At 32.9% G+C, this 25,080-nt stretch overlaps 1 protein-coding gene and 1 pseudogene across 3 annotated transcripts; one reads left to right on the forward strand and one right to left on the reverse strand.

The window, feature by feature from the left end:
• Window positions 1-3,296: 3,296 nt before the first annotated feature.
• Window positions 3,297-17,344, forward strand: LOC129319768 (pleiotropic drug resistance protein 2-like; annotated as a pseudogene).
• Window positions 17,345-18,336: 992 nt separating this feature from the next.
• On the reverse strand, window positions 18,337-24,214 carry LOC129314663 (uncharacterized). Of its 3 annotated transcripts, none has more exons than XM_054958169.1 (3): window positions 23,974-24,214; window positions 19,126-19,436; window positions 18,337-18,873 (listed from the first exon to the last, which is right to left on the reverse strand). In XM_054958169.1, the coding sequence occupies exons 2-3, from the start codon at window positions 19,385-19,387 to the stop codon at window positions 18,503-18,505; spliced, it is 633 nt and encodes a 210-aa protein (XP_054814144.1). In that variant the 5' UTR covers window positions 19,388-19,436; window positions 23,974-24,214; the 3' UTR covers window positions 18,337-18,502. The 3 variants fall into 3 exon arrangements, with proteins under 3 accessions (XP_054814144.1, XP_054814135.1, XP_054814151.1); XM_054958160.1 differs by lacking the exon at window positions 23,974-24,214 and adding an exon at window positions 21,498-22,311; XM_054958176.1 differs by lacking the exon at window positions 23,974-24,214 and adding an exon at window positions 20,584-21,465.
• Window positions 24,215-25,080: the final 866 nt, after the last annotated feature.

The following is a 25,080-nucleotide window of genomic DNA, read 5'->3' on the forward strand; positions in this document are numbered from 1 at the left end:
AGATCAAAAGTCCTAATAACTAATGTTAATTCATAATAATGTATGTTAATATTTATTTGTGAGCTTGTTAAGTGGGGAACAATAAAACATTTACCATCCAATCCAATTATAAATAGATATTATATTGCATGACAACATTCATCTTTATCTCCCTCCATTGTCCTCGAACCATAGTCTTCACTTGATGCTAAATAATGCATCCAAAAGTAAACAAGCTCAAACCCTTATAGTCACCTATTGGGCATCTAATGAGGCATATTACGTGACATAACATACAATAATAATAACAAGTCTCCTAAAACTTCCTATAATAGTCATACATGAATAATCATTTAACCAATCAATACAATATCATATATTTTATAACAATTTATCCCACTTGGCAAAAACATTTCAAACATCACATTTATATTTCTAAAACATACTCATTGTATTTCAATAAATATGTTTCTCAAATAATCACACAAATAAAAGCAAGCAAGCACTAAACACAAATTAAAGTATGATTATCCTGTGGTTTTAATAATAAATTATCCTTCATAATTTTCCTTCCTCTACAATCTTCACCAAAACAATCTGCAATAATTTTCCACATAACATAACATTAGTTTCAAGCTTTCAAACTAATAAACAACTCTAATAATGAAGTTAGAGAATATAGTTTACATCTCCAATCTCATTGTTTAAACTAATTATAAAGTTAGTATGACTAACTAAAATTCTAACTCCCCAACTAACACAATCATATCATTGACAAGCTACAATCAACCTCCAAACCATTGTTAACACCATAATTTTCCCATTTTGTTCTTTAAATTTGCACCCTAAATATCCACAAATTATTAATTTGGTTTCAAGCCTATAATTAGCATTCTAAAGCCTTATAAACATGTTTCTAATCCAAAATAAATTCCCAATCATCACAAAGAATCCTCAATTTTTTTTCTAAGCTTTAAGTTTCTTTAAAAATTTCAAAACACTATCACTGATAAATTTCTCCATCCCAGTTGCACCTATAATTCAATAACTTCATTTCACTTGTTATAGCTATTAACAACAATAATGGCCTCAAGTCATCCTATCAAAATTGCAACATTTACAATTCTTACAAAAATTGCTGATATTCACATTGAATCATTAAACTCAAAACTAATCCATTTAGTCATTAATATAACCTCCATTCAACCAAAATAAATAATTAAATTCAAATAAACCACTACGGTATTCATACATCACAATTTTCTCAATTAAAATATAACTTTAATTCCTCAAATAAACTATTTGGGCAAATCTAAACCATATAAACTATTACTCTAACATCATTAACTTCATTAAAAACTAAATAATCAATTGAAATATCAAATTCAAAATCTATCAAACTCCAAGTTTTTTACTATCAAAAAATTTAAAATTAAAAAAATATATGATTAAAAAAATATTAGAGTATTTATATAATTTTAAAAGGTCTCGTATAAAATATCATGTCATGGAACCTTGAACTAAACTCCCACAGTCCCTGCGCACACTGACCATGTTTTCCCCACTCTGATAGACGATGCCAGAAGCAGAAGGAATCTAAGAAGGGAGAAGGATTGAAATTTAAGCGTACGTCGCCTATCATTCCTTCCTTCCCTCTAATACTCCCTCAACTCACCTTCCATTTTAGTTTTTAATTTTAATTTTAATTTTAATTTTAATTTTAATTTTATCTTATTCTCTTTCTCTATCTCTCTCATTTCTATCCTCATTTTTTTTTTCACATTCATTGTATTCTTATTTTCTTTTTATCCACTTATTTCCAAAAATCCTATACCATGATATTATAAATTTTGAAATCATCTTTCATAATTTTCTGTAATTTTTCAAGACTCTCATAAAATTTCAGGACTAAAATTTTAATTTTTATATTTTTCTTGACTATAATTTCAATAATATTTATACAATTAGAAGCACTCAAGTATAAAAGTAATTTACATAGTTTAATCCAATCCCCCTTAACATTTCTTCCTCTCTCTCTTTTCTTTTCAAAAATTATGCATTAGAATTAAGACCTAAAAATTTAGCTCATAATTATATGATAATTTCTAGTTAATATAGAATAATTCCGTCATAATGCTACTTAACTCTTAAAAATAAAAATTGAAATGTTACGCATGCATATGTAAATAAATAAAATAAATTAGTCCTCAACTTAATTTAATTTTGGGTTAAGGTACTAATTTATCCCTCAACTTTTTTCTATATTCTATCCACCCTTAAGTTAAGAGTGGCATAGTGTTACGTTTCAGTATTAAAAAGTGAATAACCATTAGTTGGCTAGAAAAATTATAAAAAAGGACTAATAAATTACAAAAAGGACCTTATAAAAAATTAATAATAGTTAAGTTTTCTAAATTATAAATAAATTTTAATAGATTAATGTTATTTCTTATCCATACAAAAGATCAAAATATTATTTTAACCAATCATTTTAACCTGTTACTAGGTAATTATTAAGTCACCCTTCTTAGAAACAACATGGATAAGTAATTAAAAACATTAAATAATTACATCACCAATAAACTAAGAGCTAAATTAGGGCATTAATAAATATACACACACATATATATAAGTCGTTGCGCATATTATTTTTTTAATGTGATACCTTTTAAATTTAAATTTAAATTTAATGACTTTTAGGAACTACTTTTAATTTTAATTTTAATTTTAATTACAATAGTGTGCTAAATTATAAAAAAATATTTAACTTTCTTAAAGTACAGCCAGTCTTTTTAATCTATCGAATTTAAAATGATCCCTATACCCTATACTTATAATACTCACAAGCTTTTATAACACCTTCAATTCAATAAGATAATGTTCTTGTATACTGCCGAAGTGATGTTCTTGGAAAGATCATCTTTCAAGTACATTGTACTGTGATGAAAATCAACAATCTTTATTTCTTTCTCTTGCTTTTTTCTCTGTATTTACTGATTCCCCCATAAATCAACGTTCTTTCTTCTTCTTTGTTTTTGGCCTTTTCTCTCTGCATACTGATACCCTCATGTTCTTTTGACCATTTCCATGTTCTCACAAAGCCTTGTTTGTATATATGTAGAGTCACAAATCTTCTATTATAAGTCTTGTTATTTGTTGTGAGACCTGCATTACTAATTACTTACCCACATAAGGATTTTCCTTCATGCTTGCTTATAGGAATCAGATATAAACCAACAATATCAGTATAGTTTGATAGGTTCTGTGAGATTCTGAAACTTCCATTAATATATTCTCCTAGTTTGATGAAGACAGGGATGAAGAAGAAGAGTGATAACTATGAAGAGATTAATGTCACCAGGCTTGGCCTGCAGGAAAAGAAGCTTCTCTTGGACACTGTTCTGAAGAATGCTGAGCAAGATCATGACAAGTTTTTGCGTAGCCTAAGGGACAGGATTGATAAGTAAGTCATCTCTTCATCTCTTTACTACTCATTTTGTCGGCAGAATTTTCGCGCACCGTTTGGTAGATAAAAAAGTACTTTTTAGAAAGGAAACGAGAGATGCACTTGTCCCATTTTTTTCTACATACATTTCCCTTTTCCTTTTCAAAATAACACTTTTCTGTATATCAAACATGCACTTAGGGTTGCAGTTTCTATGATTATAAAAAACTTTTATAAATGCTGCTAATAAATTATTAACAAGATTGAGAATTTAAGTTTTGAAGGTATTTGACATTGAGAAAATGATGACATTTAGTTGAGGGCAAAACTGGAAAGAAGGAAAAAATTTTAAGACGTCAACTAAACAGTTCTCTTGGTATCTGTGATTGGGTAAATTATGTCTTACGGTTAGGGATGGAGATAGTTTTTTTTTTTTTTTTTTTTTTTTTTTTTTTTTTTTTATGGAACACAATATACCATAAGGTAACATTTAAATTCACTTCTTGAAGAATATGCTCTACAAACCTCTACCGGTATTCTCCTTTTCAATTAGACTTGACAATCATTAATAAAGCAGAAAACAATAACAAATCTTACCTCATTAGGTGGGTCCGATAAATAAAGAAGAGAAGGTAATAAAAAAAATTTAATTTTCTGCTGTTGAATTAATTTTTTTCTGAAATGTTAATAGGGTGGGAATAGAAATTCCAAAGGTTGAAGTTTGATTTGAGCATTTGAATGTAGAAGGAGATGCATATATTGGAAACAGGGCGCTCCCAACACTCCTGAATTCTACCATGAATGCAGTTGAGGTATTTTATTTTTTATGCTTTTTTGAGTTATTTTTTATGCATTAATACTGAATCGTAGTTCATCAATATCTGTGGATTTACATAATATTTTTTGCCTATTTTTTTCATATTGACTAAATTTAGAGCTATTATTTAAGCATAAAACATAGGTAGTTAGTTTATATATTTAAGGTGCTTGCTTTTAATCAAATCAAGATTTGCAAATTTTTTTATATATTATTTATTCTATAATAATTTTTTTATTCATATTATCATCACCTTAAATTCCATTTTTTTGCCTTCAAATATACTGTTAAAGTTGTCTCTTTTTCTTCTTCTTGTCCGTGATAAACCAGGGAGTTCTTGGATCAATTAAGCTTTTCCCATCTAAGAAAAGGATTGTCAACATACTCCAACATGTCAGTGGAACCTTAAGCCTTCAAGGTGCTTATTAAGATGTCATTTCCATTGTGTCACTCTCAAAATTCTTCATATCAGTTCAATTTATGCAACTTTCAGCCACGTTTTTATTTGGAGAAGAGAATTCTAGGGAAAAACTATATAATAAATATTCCCCTAGAAAAAGAAAAAATAATAAATTTAATGAATTAATAATGTATTATTTTTGGTATTTTGCTGACCTTCACCTTCTATTACACTTTCTAGAATGACTTTAATTTTGGGGCCTCCAGGATCGGGAAAAACTACACTGCTTCAGGCACATGCAGCTAAATTGGACAAGGATTTAAGGGTTGATCATGCTCTTTCTTAATCTCAATTAGTTCTTTTTGGTTTGAATGATGAATTCGAGATTCCAATTGGGACTGATTTTAGAAGTTGAATTTTTTACTGTTCAGACTTTGTAAAACATAGCGGAAATTTACTAAGAATTTTGGGGGAATGACATCAAAGAACTAAAAGATTTGAAAACCCGAAATATGGACCAAAGGTCTTCTAGTGAATTGGTTTAAAAATTTGCTACTCAAAACAAAATTTGTAAGTGAGATTTGCTAATTTGTAAAAAAAAAAAAATTGTCAAATATATCATCACTTGAAAATCGTTTTGCTTTTCAAATTAATGAATCTTACTTGCAAAGTTTTGTTTTGAGGGTTGCAGATACAAGTATGTGAGTAGCAAATCACTGAAAATGGTGATATATTTGACAAGTTTTTCCTTTACAAATTAGTGAATTTTTGTTGCAATTTTTTGTTTTGATGGCTGTGAATCATGGAATGAGAGTAGCAAATATTTAGACTAATTCAATAAAGGATCTCTTATCCTTATTTTGGATTTCCAAATCTTTTGATTCTTGTTTATGTTTAATGAATTACTTCAATTTTTTGGTCCTTTGATGTCATTCCCCCATGAATTTTAAACTCTACCAGATTGTGTTTAAGAATGTGCATTGGTGCATATGATTGGTCATCCAATACTTTTAACAATGCATCATATCATGCCATTCAACTCTAAAAAGAAAAACCAAAATCACATATTGTGGCTTTTACAAAACTGGTTAATTGTCAAATTTGGGTTTCATTGACTTAAATACCTGTATGTCTAGTTTAAACTCTGGATTGTTCATGATGATCAATTATCAGGTATCAGGAAAATCACTTATTGTGGTCATGAACTTTCAGAGTTTGTGCCTCAAAGAGTATGTGCTTATATTAGTCAGCATGATCTTCAGTATGGAGGAATGACAGTTAGAGAAACTCTGGACTTTTCGGGACGTTGTTTAGGAGTTGGAACAAGGTATGATCTGCTGCTGCAATTGTTAGAACGAGAAAAGCAAGCTGGAATCAAACCTGAACCTGAGATAGATGCTTTCATGAAAGCCACTGCCATAGCTGGCCAAGAAACAAGCCTTGTTCCAGATTATATTCTCAAGGTTTACTGCTTTTATTTATTTCTATTCTTTTTAGCCAGTAGTCTAAATACCTTGCTTCTCTAACATATAAAGAAAATGGACTCAGATCCTAGGGTTGGAAAATTGTGCTGATACCTTGGTGGGAGATCAGATGAGAAGGGGCATATCTGGCGGAGAAAAGAAGAACCTAACAACTGGTATGAGAAAAAGTTAATCTAATATATTTTTGATTCCTTAATTTTGCATTAAATTTCCTTTGGTCCCTTGAGTTTCATTTTTATTTCAAAATGTCATTAGTATTCTTCTTAGTGATGATTTTATGAGTATCTTCTTTTTGGGATAATATAATTTTTAATACCTAAACTTTCTATTCTCTACTTTAACTCAATATAATTCAATTTTTATGGTTTATTGAGTTAAGGAATTATAGAAATTATGTTGTACTGAGTCAAAAAAACTATAAGAATTGAATTGTTTTGAGTTAAAAAATTATAGGTACTGAGTTTGTTCAAATTTAATGATTAGAAAACGAATCTATAATTTAAAAAGAATTCAAGGACCAAAAGTTATAGTTTTCTTTTTTATTTTTGATGAAATAGTCTAGATGCATAGCATGGCGCCATGACCCATCAAATAATTTCACTACTGGTGTCCTCACTGAGTTAGGTCTAGTAAAAACATTGGCAGCACTTGAAGTTATGAAAGACAAAATTGGAACAATAAAAATCTGAGTGGCAAAAGCTTCATGTCAATTTTTCCATAATCATTATTTGTTCTGGTTTTATCATTTATCTTTTGAAGTTCTATCAATTTTTTGGTAATACATGATTTTGGCAATGGCATATCCTACACGGAACATATAATTTAGGTTTAGGTGAAAGACAACATTTTCAATAGGTTAAAAACATTTAAAAGGCACATTTTGCAGACTTCCATTTAAAGAGTAAGTTCTAACCTACAGGTGAGATTCTGGTAGGGCCTGCAAAAGCTTTCTTCATGGATGAAATCTCGACTGGCGTGGACAGTTCTACAACCTTCCAAATTGTCAAGTTCATGAGACAAATGGTCCATGTCATGGATTTTACAATGATAATGTCTCTTCTGCAACCTGCACCAGAAGTTTTTGACCTTTTTGATGACATAATATTACTTTCAGAAGGTCAGATAGTCTATCAAGGTCCACGAGAGAATGTTCTTGAATTTTTTGAGAGTTTGGGATTCAAATGCCCTGAAAGAAAGGGAATTGCGGACTTTTTACAAGAAGTTACTTCTAGAAAGGACCAAGAGCAATATTGGTTTAGAAGGGACAAACCTTACCAATATGTTAGTGTGCCTGAATTTGTAGATCACTCCAACAAGTACTTATTGGTCAGAAACTTTGTGGAGAGCTTCAAATTCCTTATGATCGAATTAAAACTCATCCAAATGCATTGGTGATAGAAAAGTACGGGATTTCAAGATGCGAACTGTTCAAGGCATGCTTTGCTAGAGCATGGCTATTGATGAAGCGAAATTCATTCATATATATATTTAGGGCTGTTCAGTTTATAATCATGTCTTTGATAGCCTCAACAGTGTTTCTCAGAACAGAAATGAAGTATGGCCAACTCGAAGACGGGACAAAATTCTTTGGTGCTCTGTTCTTCAGTCTTATCAATGTCATGTTCAATGGAATGACAGAGCTTTCACTCAACGTTTTCAGGCTTCCTGTTTTTTTTTTAAGCAAAGAGATTTCTTGTTTTACCCTTCATGGTCTTTTGCAATGCCCATATGGGTCCTTGGAATCCCTCTTTCTATGTTGGAGTCAGCATTATGGGTCATCCTTACTTATTACCCCATCGGATTTGCTCCTGCGGCCAGTAGGTACGGATGAATCTTTTATGACCAAGTTATCAAGTGATCTAGATCTTTGAAGTTCAAAATTATGTGAAGTTTATAAGATGAACGCAAAGTGTTAATATAAATTTTGTCTAGCATATATAGAAAAGGTAAGCATATAGTGCCATTACTTTGTTAAACTTCACCAACACTCTACTTAAGAAAATCCATGTTTAGCTGTCAAGAGATCCATCCATGCCAACTAATCCTTGAGCTTGACACCAATAAAAACTTCAACCACATAGATTTGAGTGGAAGCATACTTTTTTCCCCTTTTTTGTTTTTGATTTGCAGACCGCAATTGATGAGGGCTAAGTTGTCAAGAGCCATTAATGCAAACTGGTCCTTCAACTTCAATCACATAAAATTGAGTTGAAACATATTCTTTAATTATTTTGTATTATTGAATTTCAAACTGCAATTGTTGATATGAATCTAAAAAATTGGACGCAGGTTGTTTCATCAGTTCTTGGCATTCTTTTGTGTGAATCAAATGGGTTTATCCCTTTTCCGCTTCATTGCTGCAATTTCCAGAACACAGATTGTGGCAAATGCTCTTAGTACCTTTACAATCCTGCTTGTTTTTGTCCTTGGTGGATTCATTGTTGCCAAAGGTAAGCAGCATAATATTGTGCCTTTGCTACTTCTGCTTCACTGGTCAAAGGGAACTCATGATAGAAAATAGGTATTACTATTTGTTGTTATCTAGAAATGAGCTTTAACTTTTTAACTTTCTGAGGGAAGTAGTAATTGACCTGATATAAAAGCCTCTTTCAAATATCCAATTACAATACGTGTAAAACATCAATGAGAGTAGAAAGTAGTGACTTTCAACTTTCAAGTGAAATAATTCTTGAAATTCATGAGATGGCATCATCTGGAATAATTTGTGAAGCTTTTTTGTTGCCTTAACAGATGACATCAAAACATGGATGATATGGGGCTATTATATGTTTCCCATGATGTATGGGCAAAATGCCGTTGCCATCAATGAGTTCCTTGACAAAAGATGGAGCACTGTAAGACATTTAAAATATGAAGACAAATGTTTTTGCCTGGCAAAATCGCATGAATTGTAGTTTATTTCTGCACATGTTGTTAACAGCTTAATATCGACCCTAGAATACCTGAGCCTACAGTTGGGAAGGCTATTCTTAAGGCCAGTGGGATGTTCACTGAAGAATACTGGTACTGGATCTGTATTGGTGCTTTGCTAGGTTTTTCTCTGATTTTCAACATTTGTTTCATTGCTGCGTTGACATTTTTGAGCCGTAAGTACCCCATAGTAATATTTGTTTCTGTAACAATAACAAATGATAGATTTCAAAAGTTCCTTCAAAATTTAATTTGCAGCATTTGGAGATTCTAAATCTATTATTGCAGAGGAGAATGACAAAATGTCAGGTGTGACAGAATCATTCTCCACCAAGAAACAGGAATTGAAAACTAGACAATATACCTCAGATTCAACTAATAATTCATTTGACGGTAGTGACTCTTACCTTTGGCTCATTGGCTGTCTTGCAAATAAACTGTTAAAAGGAATTATATGGTAGTTTTTCATATTTTGCATCAAAACGCTGCTTCAAAGTTCCTTTTTTTCTTTTTGGTTGAAATATGATATATTTTCAATTTAACTAAACTCATCGTGGTTATAACATGTCCCCTCTTTAATTACCAAATAATGGTAATTATACAGGCACTGGAATGGTTGCAGGTAACAAGCAAGACTTTTTAAATCAGAAAACAGAAGAGAGTGCAAGACTTAAGAAGGGAATGGTCTTGCCTTTTTGGCCCCTCACACTTACTTTTGATCACGTGAATTACTATATTGATAAGCCAAATGTAAATTACCATACTCTCTTCTCTCAGTTGAATAATCTTCTCCAATTGTTATTTTATGGCATCACAAATTCATGCAGTAATATTTGGTTTTTGCCCATTTGGTTTGCTTTCTATGAAGAAAAGAAACTTAAAAAAATGCATTCACGTCTCACATTAGACATTATACAGTACAGCCCCTCAGATTACCGATAAATACTTCAAAACTCCTCGTGTTGCCATGTTTTTGGTGTGCCCATGTACATATCAGTGCCCATGCTTCTCGGTCTACTAGCAATTTCATGTAGGTTGGTTACTTGATTTACCTTTTCACTGTCCAAATTTGTCAATTGTCATTGAAATTCAATTAGATCATAGATAGTACAAATGGGAAAATAATGCAGAAAGTTTAATTTAAGCACTGATGAATCTAAGCACCGAAAATTAACTAGCTGTTTTATGCAATCAATATATGAGGAGTTTTCTATTACCATATGTAAACATATTATTTAACAGTGTTTCCATCACAGGAAATAAAGAAGCAAGGAACTGAAGCAAGTAGGCTTCAACTCCTAAGAGATGTCAGTGGAGCTTTCAGGCCAGGAGTTTTAACTGCACTAGTTGGTGTAAGTGGTGCTGGCAAAACCACTTTGATGGATGTTCTTGCAGGAAGAAAAACCAGTGGTTATATTGAAGGAAACATTAATCTTTCTGGTTTCCCAAAGAACCAAGCAACTTTTGCTCGGATTTGTGGTTATTGTGAGCAAAATGATATTCATTCTCCAAACGTCACAGCCTATGAATCTCTTATTTTTTCCGCTTGGCTGCGTCATGGTAAGGAGATTAAAAGAGAAAAGCAGAAGGTATTGCTTTTCCCCCCTAATTAGAGACTCCAATGAAACTAGTTATGGGCATCCACTTGACAGTTTTAACTTTTGAGTTTAAATGATTTTTCACATGGTATTTGATCTTCTGAAAGTGTTCTAGAATTCAATCTTTTCTACCTCTCAATATCTCGAATAAAATCAAGTTTTAGCAAAAGACCCGGTAGGCTTGTAATAAGTTGGCTTTTTAGAGATTGTGACAGAACTAAAACTTCGACTTCAGAGTTGATGAGCTTTTTGACAATTCAAATCAATGGCCATATTAAATTCCATACCACAAGAACATTTTGTGCACATATTGAACGTTGTATTTTCATAGTCCCATCGAGATGTTCTTAAGTATTAATTTCCAGAATGAAAGGGCTAGAAATACATAACTACTTATCACTGAGTGGATTCGTCTTGTAGTTATCAAAGTAAGCATGCAAGGTCTTGTGTATTACTGCGGAGGAATTGTGCATGTAGAATGATAGTGCATTTGGTTCAGTCAAATGTTATGGTTCAATAACAAATCATTCTATTTATTTGATAACTTGGTGAAACATAACTGAGAATTTTCATCATCACTTATGTCACATCAAGCAGAACTTGTAAAAATTCCAAATTCATGTGTTTTTGGGAAGTTCTGTCACTAAAGATAAGTTTTTCTTTCCAGAGAATCTTTTTTGGTTTTTAATGCATGGATGAAGGATAAATAATTAGTCAAATCTTTATATGTTTTGGGAAAAAAGGGTGTAGTGATGTTAGACTTTAGCTTCTAGCAGCCATTTCTGAAAGTTTATATGGCCTAAAGGCACGTAGAAGTAATATGACAGGTTAAACTACTATGGCATGTTAAATCAGTGACTACAAAAAAAAAGAAAAAAACTGCAATTTTTTTTTCGTGCAAATTAGACCATTAATTCCTGCATTGTGCATTATTAATGATCATATTGTAGCTGCTCAGCAACACTGTTGCAATTGCTACCAACAGAACTATTCTTAGATAGTCTTCTCTCTGTATTTCAGATGTTTGTTACAGAAGTCATGGAGCTGGTTGAGCTACATTCAGTGAAGGACTTCCGAGTAGGACTTCCAGGAATAAATGGTTTATCAATTGAGCAAAGAAAGAGACTCACCATTGCTGTGGAGTTGGTTGCCAATCCTTCTATAATCTTCATGGATGAGCCAACATCTGGCCTTGACGCTAGATCTGCAGCCATTGCTATGCGTACCGTTAGAAATACTGTGGATACAGGGCGAACTCTTGTCTGCACCATTCATCAACCAAGCATTGACATATTTGATTCTTTCAATAGGTATATGACCCAAGAAAAAACTTGGTTTTAGTTCTTGTGTGTTTGCTATCAAGCTCTTTGATAAATTATGACATGTGGAAGGAACTAGTGTCAAACCTTCAAGGAACTTTTCCCAGAGTTTTGTCCTATGACTTCCCAAGATTTGGGTTGCAAAGCATATATTTTAACTACTGTTACAAAATCACCACTTTTACCTGCTTCATCTACTTTTGCCTGCAGCTGCTTTTGATGAAGGAAGGAGGCCGAGTCATGTATAGTGGTCCCCTTGGTAAAAAATCTCAGAAGTTAAGAGCGTACTTTGAAGTGAGTATGTCTTCTTAGCGCCATCTAAATTCACAAATTAGTATTTTGTCATTAATGCATACATTTGTTTGGATCATGTTGCGCTCTGCAAGTGCACGGATTATAACAAGTAATATAATGAGAGTAAAGTATCATCCCCATAGATATTTGTTTAAAAACAATGACCAAATAAAAGACTAAGTGAATTTAATTAAGTTGAGTCAAAAATAATTAGGTGAAGTTAATTTTACAAATTAAATTAACACTAAAAAATAAAGAAAAGAGATTGATTCACAAACTTCAAGTATAAAATGGAACCTAGAATTATTTATTCCCTTTATATCTCATAATACGAAAATTACCTCCTCTCATAAATGCTTTTAATGAAAATAAGTGTTAACTTAAAATTGTAAAAATACTTGAACAAGCTCTCTCAAATCATAAACAAGTGTTTAGCTAAATTAACTGTCCAATCTCTTGTTACAATTAATAAAACTTAATTTTAGACGCCAATTCTAATATGGCTATGTAAGGCTAGCAAATATATTTCTATCTTACTAGCAAAACCATTCATTCAATATGCAAATATCAAGTTCTTGCACTATTTTACCCAAGTTCTACACTTAACCTAAACCTCTCAAGCATCAATCAAGTGAATTCAATTTTTAAATGGTGGTCAATTACTTAGAAGTAAAAAAATTGTAACATAAACACACATATATCATTAATTATAAAAAGAGAGGAAAAATTAGTATTAATTCATACAAGGGTTTCAAATAATTCTAAAATAAAGAATTCAGCTACTCATAAGCTTCAACAAATCACAAATACATAAAATATTTGGACACATTTCAGATTATAAGAGAGAAAAGGGAAAAGGAATAGAAAAAAAATGAACCCCAAATGTCTTTAAAGCTTCAATCTCTTGATCCCAACTCTTTCAATGCCTAACCCCTAGCACAATTGAGCTCCAAATGTGTCTAAAAGTGAGAAGAATGTGTTTTGGGTCGAGCTCACAACATATATACATCCTACCCAAGCATTTTCAAATAAATAAAACAGAACGTTTTGCTGATATTAGCAAAAGTTGTAAACGAAAATCACGATTTTGGCAAATTTGCACTGTTTTCGCTACTAACAAAATTTAGCTTTTATGCTCTTGATTTCTTCATTCAAAAGCTTTCCAAAAATATCAATAAAAGTCCAAAAATACATTTAATCAAACATTAAATCAAAATAGTACAAATTAAGCTCAAAAATATTAAATTAAAGTCAAGTGTGCAAACCTAAAATAAGATACACATTTTCCTAATTTAAGCAACCAAAATATATACAATTAAAATAAAATATATCAAAATTTAAAAAAAAAATGTAATGAAATGACATGAAATTATAAAAATTAATACACCGCAATTATAGATGATAATTTGGTTGGTATTTACTGAATTTATCATGCCATATAGTGATAAGACTCTGAGAATTACTTGAGTTTAGGGTACAAAAGAAGGAATTTTAATCAAAAAGAATTGAGAAACCCTTATGATTAAGGGTCTAACTTGCACCGTTTTGCAGGCCATTCCATCAGTTCCTAAGATCAAAGACGGATATAATCCTGCTATGTGGATGTTGGAGATCACTTCTCCGGCAGTTGAGCCTCAACTAGGTGTAGACTTCGCAGAACTTTACACCAAGTCAGAATTATATCAGTACGTAATAGCCACTGCGTCCCTCCTAACATCAGAAATTAGGTAAAATTTCCTTCTTTGCTTGTTTCCCAGGAGGAATCGGAAACTTATCAAAGAGCTAAGCACACCAGCAGTAGGAGCAAAGGACCTTTACTTCTCAACTAAATACTCCCAGCCATTCATTACTCAAAGTAAAGCTTGCTTCTGGAAACAACACTTGTCCTATTGGAGGAATCCACCTTACAATGCCATCCGGTTGTTCTTAACATTAATAGTCGGTGTTATGTTTGGGCTTATTTTTTGGAAAAAAGGTGATAAAATGTATGTAAACTAGTTCTCCTTGTTGCTAGTATCTTTTTCAATACCTATTAACTCTTGATTGCTGACTCTATTTGTATAGCTTTCCAATAATTATTTCTTAAATCCTCAATGATAATTGATTTCATGCTTATGAATCAGAAACAATTAAAAACTTGGGGTCAAATATTGTGTCTGCAGACAAAAGGAACAAGATCTGTTCAATCTCATGGGTGCTATGTATTCTGCCATTTTCTTCCTTGGAGCCTATAACACTTCCTCTGTCCAACCTGTTGTTGCTATAGAAAAAACAGCTTTCTACCGTGAAAGAGCAGCCGGAATGTACGCAGCTATCCCTTATGTATTTGCTCAGGTAAATTTAGCTGATCCTTTTATTTCGAAGAGGGCAAAATCAGTTGTGAATTGACTAAAACCCCATTTTGGTCCTATATGACTTCAATAGCAAATCCCTCAGAATGTATCACGTCACTATTCAAAAGGTTTTATTTCAATTCCATAAAACATTTTCCTCTCGTTGATCATAATATCATTAAACTAACTCTGGAAGGATATAATTGAAACAAGATCTGGCTTTCAAGTTTCGAGCGCTAAGGTGATTTTATACATGGGATCTTACTCTTTGATTATCCAGATCACTGATGAAATTTATGCAATATGCAAAAACTTCCCTGTAGGTAGCAGTTGAGATGGTTTATGTAGCAATCCAAACGCTTTTGTATGGCCTTATACTTTTCTCCATGATGGGGTTCAGCAGGCAAGCTGACAAGTTCTTGTTCTTCTACTACTTTCTCTTCATGTGCTCTGTCTACTTCACTCTTTATGGGATGATGACTGTAGCTCTCACACCCAACCCTCAAATTGCCGCAATCATTATGTCCTTCTTTCTCTCCTTCTGGAACCTCTTCACTGGTTTCATTATCCCAAGGAAGGTATGCATAGCAAAGAAACGATCAAATATATTTACAGCCAAGAATTTACACGAGGAAAAAACTATTTTTATTAGTTTTATTGCAACGATCAAATATATTAGTTTTATTAGTTCACATGTAAATGATTCACCAAATAGCATATCTTTGCAATTGAACAATCTCTAGATTATTCTATTCAATTTCACTATCATAGTGCTTACCATTCAATTTTTATTCCTCCCATTATCATAATATTTTTATTACACATTCCTTTTAAAAACAAATAGTTCTGTCCACAAATCATAAATAGATTTATCAACTTTTACGATATTTGTTTGTTAAAATCATGATAAGGTGGACTTTCATTCAAGGGTGGAGAGAGGGGGGACCTACCCCCCTAATTTTTAATTTTTTCTTAGTAAAATATAAAGGTTATATATTTTTTGCTTCCATAAATTGACATATTATAAAAGTTGTGAAACACTAGATGAAAATTTCATTTCAATTTTATATGTAATATTTTACTTATGCATAGAGCAATTATTTCAGTAACTTGAAAATATGATTGTCATAGGATCTATTTATTTTTAACAAGATAATGTTATACATGCTTTTAAAGTATTGATGCCATTTTATGTTTAATGAAAGAAATTATGAGAATTATTATTAACAAACTTTGTTAAGCATTGCAAGATATATAGAATATTATGTGCTTAATATCTATCATAAAATCACTTGTCTAAAAGTTAAGAGGTTGGTGAAGATGTTCTTCTAAAAAAAATTACTTTTTAAAATAATCAAGCTATTGAAATTTATGATATGAATGATTTTTAGTCTAATATAATTCAATCTCATTGACATAAGGATTTTATGACAATTGAGCATTATTAATGTGTTGATATATTTATTTACTATGATTATCAATTAAAAGAATTAAATAATAAATTCAATAAGCAAGTAATAGAGCTTATTACATTGAACAAAACTTTAAACTCTAATAATATATTTAAATCATTTAATGCTCATAGGGATGATAAATTTTTTACCAATTTAATGATAATTTATATTGAGAAGGAAATTGCTAAAACATTTATCATAGACATAATAACTATATATATTGTTATATATGTGTAATGATATAAATATATATGTTGATATATTTATATTTTGTTGGTGATTTATATATATATATATATTATATATTTAACTTTTCTTTAATTATCATATATATATTTTCATCTCGGCTCCCCTTAGGCTTTGCCATTGCTTTCATGTAAGATGAATCAAGTGCTTCCATTGCCCAATCAATGCAAAAATTCTTAAGTAGGCTGAATTTACCCATTCTCTCTAATTTGTTGACCAAAGCACAAGATTGTGTCATAATTGTTAGATAGAGTGAGTCAAAGTTTTCACATTCAGTGCCCAACTATGCCTTAAACAGAATTTTCTCTAATGGGAGGACATCTGTGCGCAATAAAAAACATGCACTTTTTTGTTGCAAATAGATCACCTTTTACTTTATTACCTTCTTCACTGTGAAGCATAAGTGACCGCTTGTGCTTGTTTGCAGCTAATTCCTATATGGTGGAGGTGATATTACTGGTTAAGCCCTGCAGCTTGGACTACATATGGCCTTGTGACTTCCCAAATAGGTAACAAAAATAATGTGGTAGAGATTCCTGGATCAACACCAATACCAGTAAAAGACTACCTTGAGAAGCACATGGGCTATGAATATGGTTTCCTTGGAGCAGCTGTTGTTGCTCATATTGCTTTTGCTGTTCTATTTGTCTTTGTATTTGCATATGGCATCAAGTTCCTTAATTTCCAGACAAGGTAGGGACTGCTAATGGATAGGAGAAATGGACATGAAATTCAGTGCTTTTTGAGAGCTTTGTTTTAAGGTGCAAGAAGCAATTAATATGGATATGAATTTCTGAGTTATCCTTGACTAAATGAAATTATTGCTGCGAGAGATTTGTTTGAATTTTCATGTCTGTTTTGGATACATTTCTGAGTGGCTTTCCACTGTATGCAGTCTCTTGCAAGTTGGGACCATGGATAGTTGTGCCACTGCCATTCCATTTTTGTTTTGGATGGTTATGGCACTTTTCTTTTAGAGCAGAACAATGTATGTAATGTTTAAAATCAGTTATATATATTTGAAGTTTTAATGTTTGTTGTGAATTGAGATCATTCACATTACTAATCTCTTATCCTTATTAAAATTTTCCATAATATGCCAACTGTGCATGAAACCACATTTATTTTCCAGTTAGCTCCAATTCAATTTTTAATATCTAAACAAGTGAATAAATTTGATTAAATCAACAATTTATCTGAAATTGAGAACCACAAATAATCGTTAATGAGAGTAATATGGTTTTACATGCCAATTACTTCTCAAGTGAAGGGGAGATTATTATATTTCATTATAGAAATACATGGTTTTAGAGAATGTGAGTAGATCATAGAATTTTTATTTTTTTATATATTTCTTTTTGTTATTTAAGCAAAATATTATTCTTATAACTTATTTATACTGCCAATTTTATTAATGTTGTTGATTGTTCAACAATATCATTACAATTTTGCTATTAAGTTTACAATACCTCTATTAATGGCAAGTGATATTGCAAGTTACTGCTAGAAAATAGAATATAATTTGCTATAATTTTACAACCGAGGAAATAAAATCCAATTGCTTATAAAAGGAGGCGTATATTAGGAAAACTAATATATAACTTTCTTCATAAATAAGTCATCCAATTTTCTTAACATATGTGAATTTATTTACTAGCTCTTATATTTAGAATCAGAGAAGGGGAAAAAAAAGTAGTTGGGCACATAACATTTCCAAAAACTTCCTTTTAAGACAGACGCGTCAACAGTCAAAAAATACACTGATTCTTGTTAATTGCTACACTGCCATAATGTAAACTACTGTTAAGCCTTCAATTTGATTTTCGTACTTCACTGCATTTCATCTATTTTAACATGGTCACTCTCAAATACATTCCCCAGACTCGAGCAAAGAGCCAATGGCATTTTGCACTATGTTAGCTTTAAGTTCAATTTTCAAGCCATAGCATACGTTGCCACCTGCACAGGCATGCCATTTTAGAGAAGCCTTTAGTGCCTGATTCTGTTGGAACATAGGTAATTCCTAAATACATCACTTAAAAAGACGAAGTACTATTGATTCATGAAATTCCAATTTCCTGATCTATGCACAAAATAACTGATAAAAGCACAGGGCAAATCAAATCTGCAATTAGTACACCAAATCTACTTTCTTACTTCCAGGGAAAATGAAATTCCCACGAGCTTTGAGCTGACCTGCAACTACCGCCTCTCATTGGCTTTGACAGGATCCTTCTCTAGCAGCTCAATCTCCTTTCTGCTCTTTATGATACATCGTTTCTTAGAATTGAAATCTAATTTGTCCAAGTCCTCAGCAATCCCCATATAACCATAAAGAATACCCTCCATTTTGTCGCCCTGTATTTCCTGTTCATCAAGAACACTGCACTTGCCAGTTTTAGATCTTATTCTCCCATATTCCACTCTTCCACGTTTGCAATCAGAAAGATATTTATTAAGCCTCTCTGCATCTCCCAGTCCAACAAAAGTGCCCAAGAACTTCACCAAAATAACACTTTGGTCCGCAGGCTTCCCTAAGCATACTTTGATTCTTCCCCTTACAAAGCCTTTGCCTGCAATTCTCAATGAATAAAGGATAAGCTATACATGCCTTTTTTTGCAAGATTACAGATCTTTAATAGAGATTCAACTGAGAACTAGGTAATAGCCAAAGATCTTCAAGATTAACTGAATCTTGCACGTAACATACGATGATAATGGAAGAGATGAATTCCATTTACACAAACCATGCGAAGTGTGGGGGAAAAAACAGAAAATTGATTTTTCAAACCATCAAATAAAAAATTCTGAAGGCAAGCTCTCACCTCTAATGAAAGCCTCAACTGTTTCCATGCTTACCACCTTCCACTTTTGTGGATTGTCATCAGACATTGATACATTATGGATGACAACAACAGGAGGCCAGAGAATTAAATCTTCCTTCTGTGCCAGGGCTTCAGCATTAGGCAAGACCTGGGGAACCCACGTTACTGTATCTTGAGGAACAACAGTATCCCATCCCAACAGAACACAAATTGCTCTATGAAGACCCAAGTGAGCTATTCTTAATCCAGCCTTATGGGACATAAAGGCATGAGTTACAAGGCGTTGAGTGTCCAAGAACTCCTTCGAGGAACTGGAATTAAAAAAAAATTAATAATAAAATAAAAACAAGTTACGACTTATTAAGCATTAATAATTGCATGCAGTGTCACTCCAACAGAAAAGCTCAGAAGCATAACCATTAATTTGACTTCAACAAGATAAAAGCCTGATAGCATTTTACAACAACTACAGCTAGAATTTAAAAAACAAGACCAAAAAAAAAAGAAAAAAGCAAGCAAAACACAGTAATTGATTAATAGCAAGTTCAGCGATTCCCTATGAAGTAAAACACAGTAATTGTTTAATAGAAACAAAGACTATGGTAAAATAAACTTCAGAAGTATAGCTATTTTGCTATTGTATTTCTTTCCAGATAAACAAAATAAGAACTTGATTTTTCTCAGATATCCTTCCTGTGTTCTCTTCCTTCCAAAATAGAATCAGTCCAGATCTTTGAAGTTATCTAAGGCTAAGCAACTAGTGGAACACCCCCCCCCCAAAATATTATTTGTTTCACAATATGTTAAATGCCAGCTGAGAAAAATTCTATCCCAACTCCAAAAATATGGAATAAAGATATATTTCGTTTTTGAAATCATTTAAAAAAAAAAAAACACCACTTCTACATTAGCTTTAACGCATGATGGTCCCAAAAAAAAAAAATAGCTTTAACATATGCCATCAATATAGCAGTTTATTTATAATTTTTTTAATTCCAGTGGTAGGGTTGGCACTGATGCCAATAAACACATCTAAGCTTCTAACTCAATAAAAACAATTGCGCAGAAGAAACACATTTTACTTCAGAGTTATAACAAAATATATAACCTAGGCTCTGAACCTTTATCAAAAACTTAAAGCATATACACTTGACTGAACCTGTAAGTTCAATGCCACATTGATCCTGATTTGACATGCAACCAAAAGTGTCCATTAACAAAAAGAATCACAGAGAAAGAAAGCAGACCTTCTGCCCCATATAGTGCAGTATAATCTAGCCTAAAAGCTTGATGGAAACCTGATCCTTGTACACATTCCATGAACACATACAGAAATTTACTATCATCCTTACAGCCAAAATAAACAAGCTCATGGCAGAATCCAAGAGAGAGACAAAACCGAAAAGGGAACACTAAGAAAATCTAGGGAAATATCTCGATAACATTTAAGGACCTTACTTTTCCCTTTACACAAGCAAGGCGTGTGCTTTGACCTCACAGCAGTTTCCCCAGAAAAGGCCACTTCTGTTATTGTAGCAATAAGGGAAGACCAAGTCTTGAGGTGGTGTGCAGCCTCTGCAGTTTATATGGCATATTTGGTTGGAAAGGGGTGCAGACATATTTAATGAAACTTTGGTGTCAGTTGAGGTGGTGGTGGATTTGGATTGTGTTTATGCTCCCCTTTGGTGTTCTTTGATTGGTTTCTTTTCAAGGGATGTCCTTATCAAATATGTCAAGCAATTAGAGGACGACGTTAATTTCATGATTCTTTTATTTTAATCTTATCCTTTTTTTATCTAAGAGGATACCATATTGTCTGTATATTTTCCCTTCTTCCGAAAAAAAATTCATCTGCATGTGTAAAAGGAATTTTTCCTCACCTCCTTCTTTTCCTTCCTCAATGTCATACTGCTATAGTCATCTAAGGGCCAACATTACTATTTGGTATGTCATTTTTCAGAGCAATACAACTAGATATCAATTCTAACAACAGCTCCATGTCAAGTTCTTAATTTAAAACCTATACACTTCCACCATTATTCATAAGCATCGAAATCACTTCCACTAGCTTCACAACTCATGTCCATCCACATGTCTTTTTACCATATATTTTATCCTAAAGACAAAGGATAAAATTGATGCGACAAATCCATCAGGAACTCCACCGTAAAAAAGCAGAAGAATCACATTGCATCATGTTATACTTCAGAGTCATGAAAATATATCATCTAAGGCCCAAAGCACTAAGCATAAGAAATTATAGCATGCATACTTGACTGCACCTGTAAGTTAAATATCACAGAACGCTTGATTCAATACGTGAACAGATGTGCTCCATTTATAAAAAGAGCAGCATGGAAAAGAAAACAGACCTTCTACCACATACGATGCAGAACAAACTACCAGCTTTTCCTTGCCTTTGTACCTTCTCTGAACTGATGAGTTCACACTCAACCTCTTAGAGTACATTAGGAAAGCTTCTTGTACCTTTTGATTAAACTCCTCAGAGCCTTCCATTGGCTCAGATTCTGTTGCACTTACCAAATCTTCAGGTAACTCATCATTATTTGTATGCACATTCTCACAATAACCCTGATATTTTTTCCAAACTTTAGGTTGTTTTTGAAATGCATTTCTTTTAAAAGAAGGCTGGAGCTTATTCCAGCTTGAAGAATTATATCTTGTATGACTCTTTACATTTTGATTGGAATACTTGCGAAATCGAAATGTATGTTGTTGTGCATATCCCACAGAATCTTGAGATGATAACCAGTCATCAGATGGAAAATCTTCTACCATGGCCAATTCATTGTATTCTCTTTTGTCCTTTCTGTAGAACCTATGGTCAAGTCCAACATTATCAGATGAATACATCACATTCATTTCTTCATCGTCTATCCACTCTTCATCCTCATAAGGATCTTGAAATTCTTCAAGTGCATCCCACTTGTATGATTTTATTGTTCTTGAATCACGCAGATATATGTCATCATCTGCATTGTATTTTCTTTTCAACTGTCTATCAGAATGATCATGAATGCCAAGACCCTGTTTCATATCATGCACTCTGGCAGCATGTCCATGGGTTTCTGAATCATGTTTAGTCAAAGGATTATTTTGAAATCTTTCTTGCTGAAGGCCTGGACCTCTATTTCTTTGAGACTCATATTCCAATCTTAATATTGATGGTCGCTTCAGATTTCAAAATGATTATACAGAATTCAAACAATCCTCACTCTGCTTTGATGCAATTGATGTTCTGGCTATATCAGGGTAGTCAACATACTTTGGTTTCTGCAATGTAGAGTGGTCATTTATAGAACCTCTCCTGTGATTACCATAATATTCTTCACCCTGACCATTTCTATCTAGAACAGGGTTCATAATAAAGGGTGCAGGCAACTCTTTATTATTATATTCCATTTGAGCTTTCTCATAGTCTAACCGTCCATGTGGAGCTATCCTTCTATGCAAATCGTCATACTGATATCCACATTCACCCTGCGCATCTGCTGAATTTGGAATTAAGATATTCTTCTTGTTCAGTCCTAATGGGGCTGAAGGCACATCGTTGCTGACCAATATTCCTCTGCCCAGCGCTGCATCTCTAGCAGTATCCATAAGCGGCCTTTGTCCATATCCACTATATCCTACAGGCTCTGGAAGTTTTCCACTGTTCCTTGGCAGTTCAAAATATGCAGGTAAATGGTTGCCATTATGATGAGAACATAATACATCACTCCTTGGCATTCCCAGAGAGGAGCTTCCATGATCCCTCAACTGAGAAGTACTCGCATGATCCTTCATATAAGGTGGTGATATTGTTGGGTGTGATACTTCTGTTGCATGTAAAATAGGCTTTTCTACGCGTTTTAAGATTCAGCAACAGGCAGCTTATCTGTAGATAGAGGGTCTCGATGCTGTAGTTGTTCATGCTCAAATCTCCGCAGGTCTACGCCCCTTGAAAAAAAGTGTCCATCAGTTTCTTTATATTGAGATGTTAGGCCTGTATCAGGAACTAGCACATAAGGTCCTCGAGCTTCACTTTCATGTACCATCAACTTATGGTCCAGCATGCCTGGTCCATGACCTAATCTGCTTTCAGTTAAATCCTTCTCTCTATTAACCATAGAGTTAACATGGTTATGTCCATATACATGCTTTGTATCCAAATTTTCACCATCAACATAGTATTCTGTGGTTCTGGCCAGTTCATATCTTGGCCTCATCCCCGGAGATGGGGAACAACTTCTACGCCTAACCCCATCATCATAAAGTGACCTTTTTCTCGCTTGTTCTATAGGAGGCGATCTGGAGTTGACCCGACTGCTCCTTCGGTCTCCCAAATGCCAACCATGATCTCTCCTCTCAAAACCATCGCCCCTTTTGTTTGCACCCGCACCCCTTGGCAGCCCATCTATCTTATGAGGACTCAAGTTTCTCTCAGGTACGACCTCCCGACCCAATCCATCACGGCGAGTTCTTCGATATGAGTGAGAACCCAGTTCAAGTCGGTGCTGAGCACGCGATGTTGGAGATACTGTAATATGATCTTGACGCCGTCTAGATTGCATTTCGAGTTCACTAAACAAAGATAAACCTAAAACCCTAAATTTTTAACCTTTTCCCCCAATTGCAATTGACCTAGATATTACAAAAGCCCCACCAAGCGAACTGATCCAAAATTCCAAACACCGCAACAAAATTACAAGGTCAAACCCAATCCCAGAACCCTAACCCTAGCAAGTTCTTGAAGGATCCGTTAGCAAACACAAATCAATGAAAATTCGAGGGCAGTGATGCAAGGTAAAAGAAAAAAGTGTGAGCTATCGACAATATTTCTCAAACCTTTTTGGAAGAAATAGTGAGGCTCCCCATGTAGATAGAGGAGTAAGGGTGAATGACTCGCAGTGTTAAATCAAGCGAGGAAACAGTGTTCGCGGAATCAAGAGAATAGTAAAGAGAGATTTGGAAGAGGAAGAGAAAGTGACGCCACTGATGAATGATCTTTGCTGGAGCGCACAGAAAAGCGGCGTGGGATTCACTGTTTCTTCTTCAGATCATTCGGACTTTTGGTTTGTGTACGAAAAAGTGGGTTTCGCTGGCCAGAAAAGAAAGAAAAGAAGATAAAGAAAAAGAAAAAGCAACTTTTTTTCAGTTTTTAAAATAATTAAAATTAAAATTAAAATATAGCTTTACCTACACATTAGATAATAAATGTTGACTATTAATATACCATAAAAGAATATAATTTAATTATCTAATAAACATTTATTATTATTTAATATCAGAGTAAAAAAACATTACGTGTTAATTATTTTAAGATCAAAAATATTATCAAATAATTTGAAATATATGAGTTTTTTGAATAATATTTTAAAAATAAAAATACACATTTACCACCCCCCTTAAAAAAAAAAAGTGAGCTTCCAATAAATTGCTTCACGTAGAAGAAAGCACCACCGTTGCTATGCTGTCTGTCCTTATCTACACATGTGCAACGCAAACAAGAAATTGTAGCTTGACTGCTTGCATATTTTAGGGAAATAATCTTTTTTTAATCCTTATACTTTGCACCAGTTTCTAATTTGGTCTTTCAGCTTTAAAAATTTGTAAATCAATCCCTGGGACAAAGCATTGGTGGCAAATAGATGATTATCTAATGGAAACGAGAGTAGGAAGATGATAACAGTGTAACCTTTGAATCTACTTTCCCATTACTATCATTATAGTATAGTCATATACCCCATTAAAATGAAAGAATATGTGAAATTATTCGTTTTTTAACATAGAACATAATTAAGAAGGAGAAAGAAGGTTGAGAAGACTGCAAAAATGAGAGTAACACAATGATCAAATGTAATAAAATATTTTTTAATGTCTATCTGATATCGTCATGTAAAAAATTTAAAAATTGATTCAAAATTTAAAAATTTTATTGAATTATATATACTT

Source organism: Prosopis cineraria, unplaced genomic scaffold, assembly GCF_029017545.1.
Source record: "Prosopis cineraria cultivar Desert tree isolate PC_DT_omini unplaced genomic scaffold, ASM2901754v1 PC1, whole genome shotgun sequence".
Lineage (NCBI taxonomy): Eukaryota > Viridiplantae > Streptophyta > Magnoliopsida > Fabales > Fabaceae > Prosopis > Prosopis cineraria.

What these genes read in the sequence shown, in the direction of transcription:
- LOC129314663 (XM_054958169.1), bottom strand. Translation starts at nt 19,387, where the DNA reads ATGTCCCATAAGGCTGGATTAAGAATAGCTCACTTGGGTCTTCATAGA. An exon ending in AGTTGAGGCTTTCATTAGAG is followed by an intron (nt 18,874 to 19,125) that starts GTGAGAGCTTGC and finishes TGAGAATTGCAG; the next exon opens with GCAAAGGCTTTGTAAGGGGA.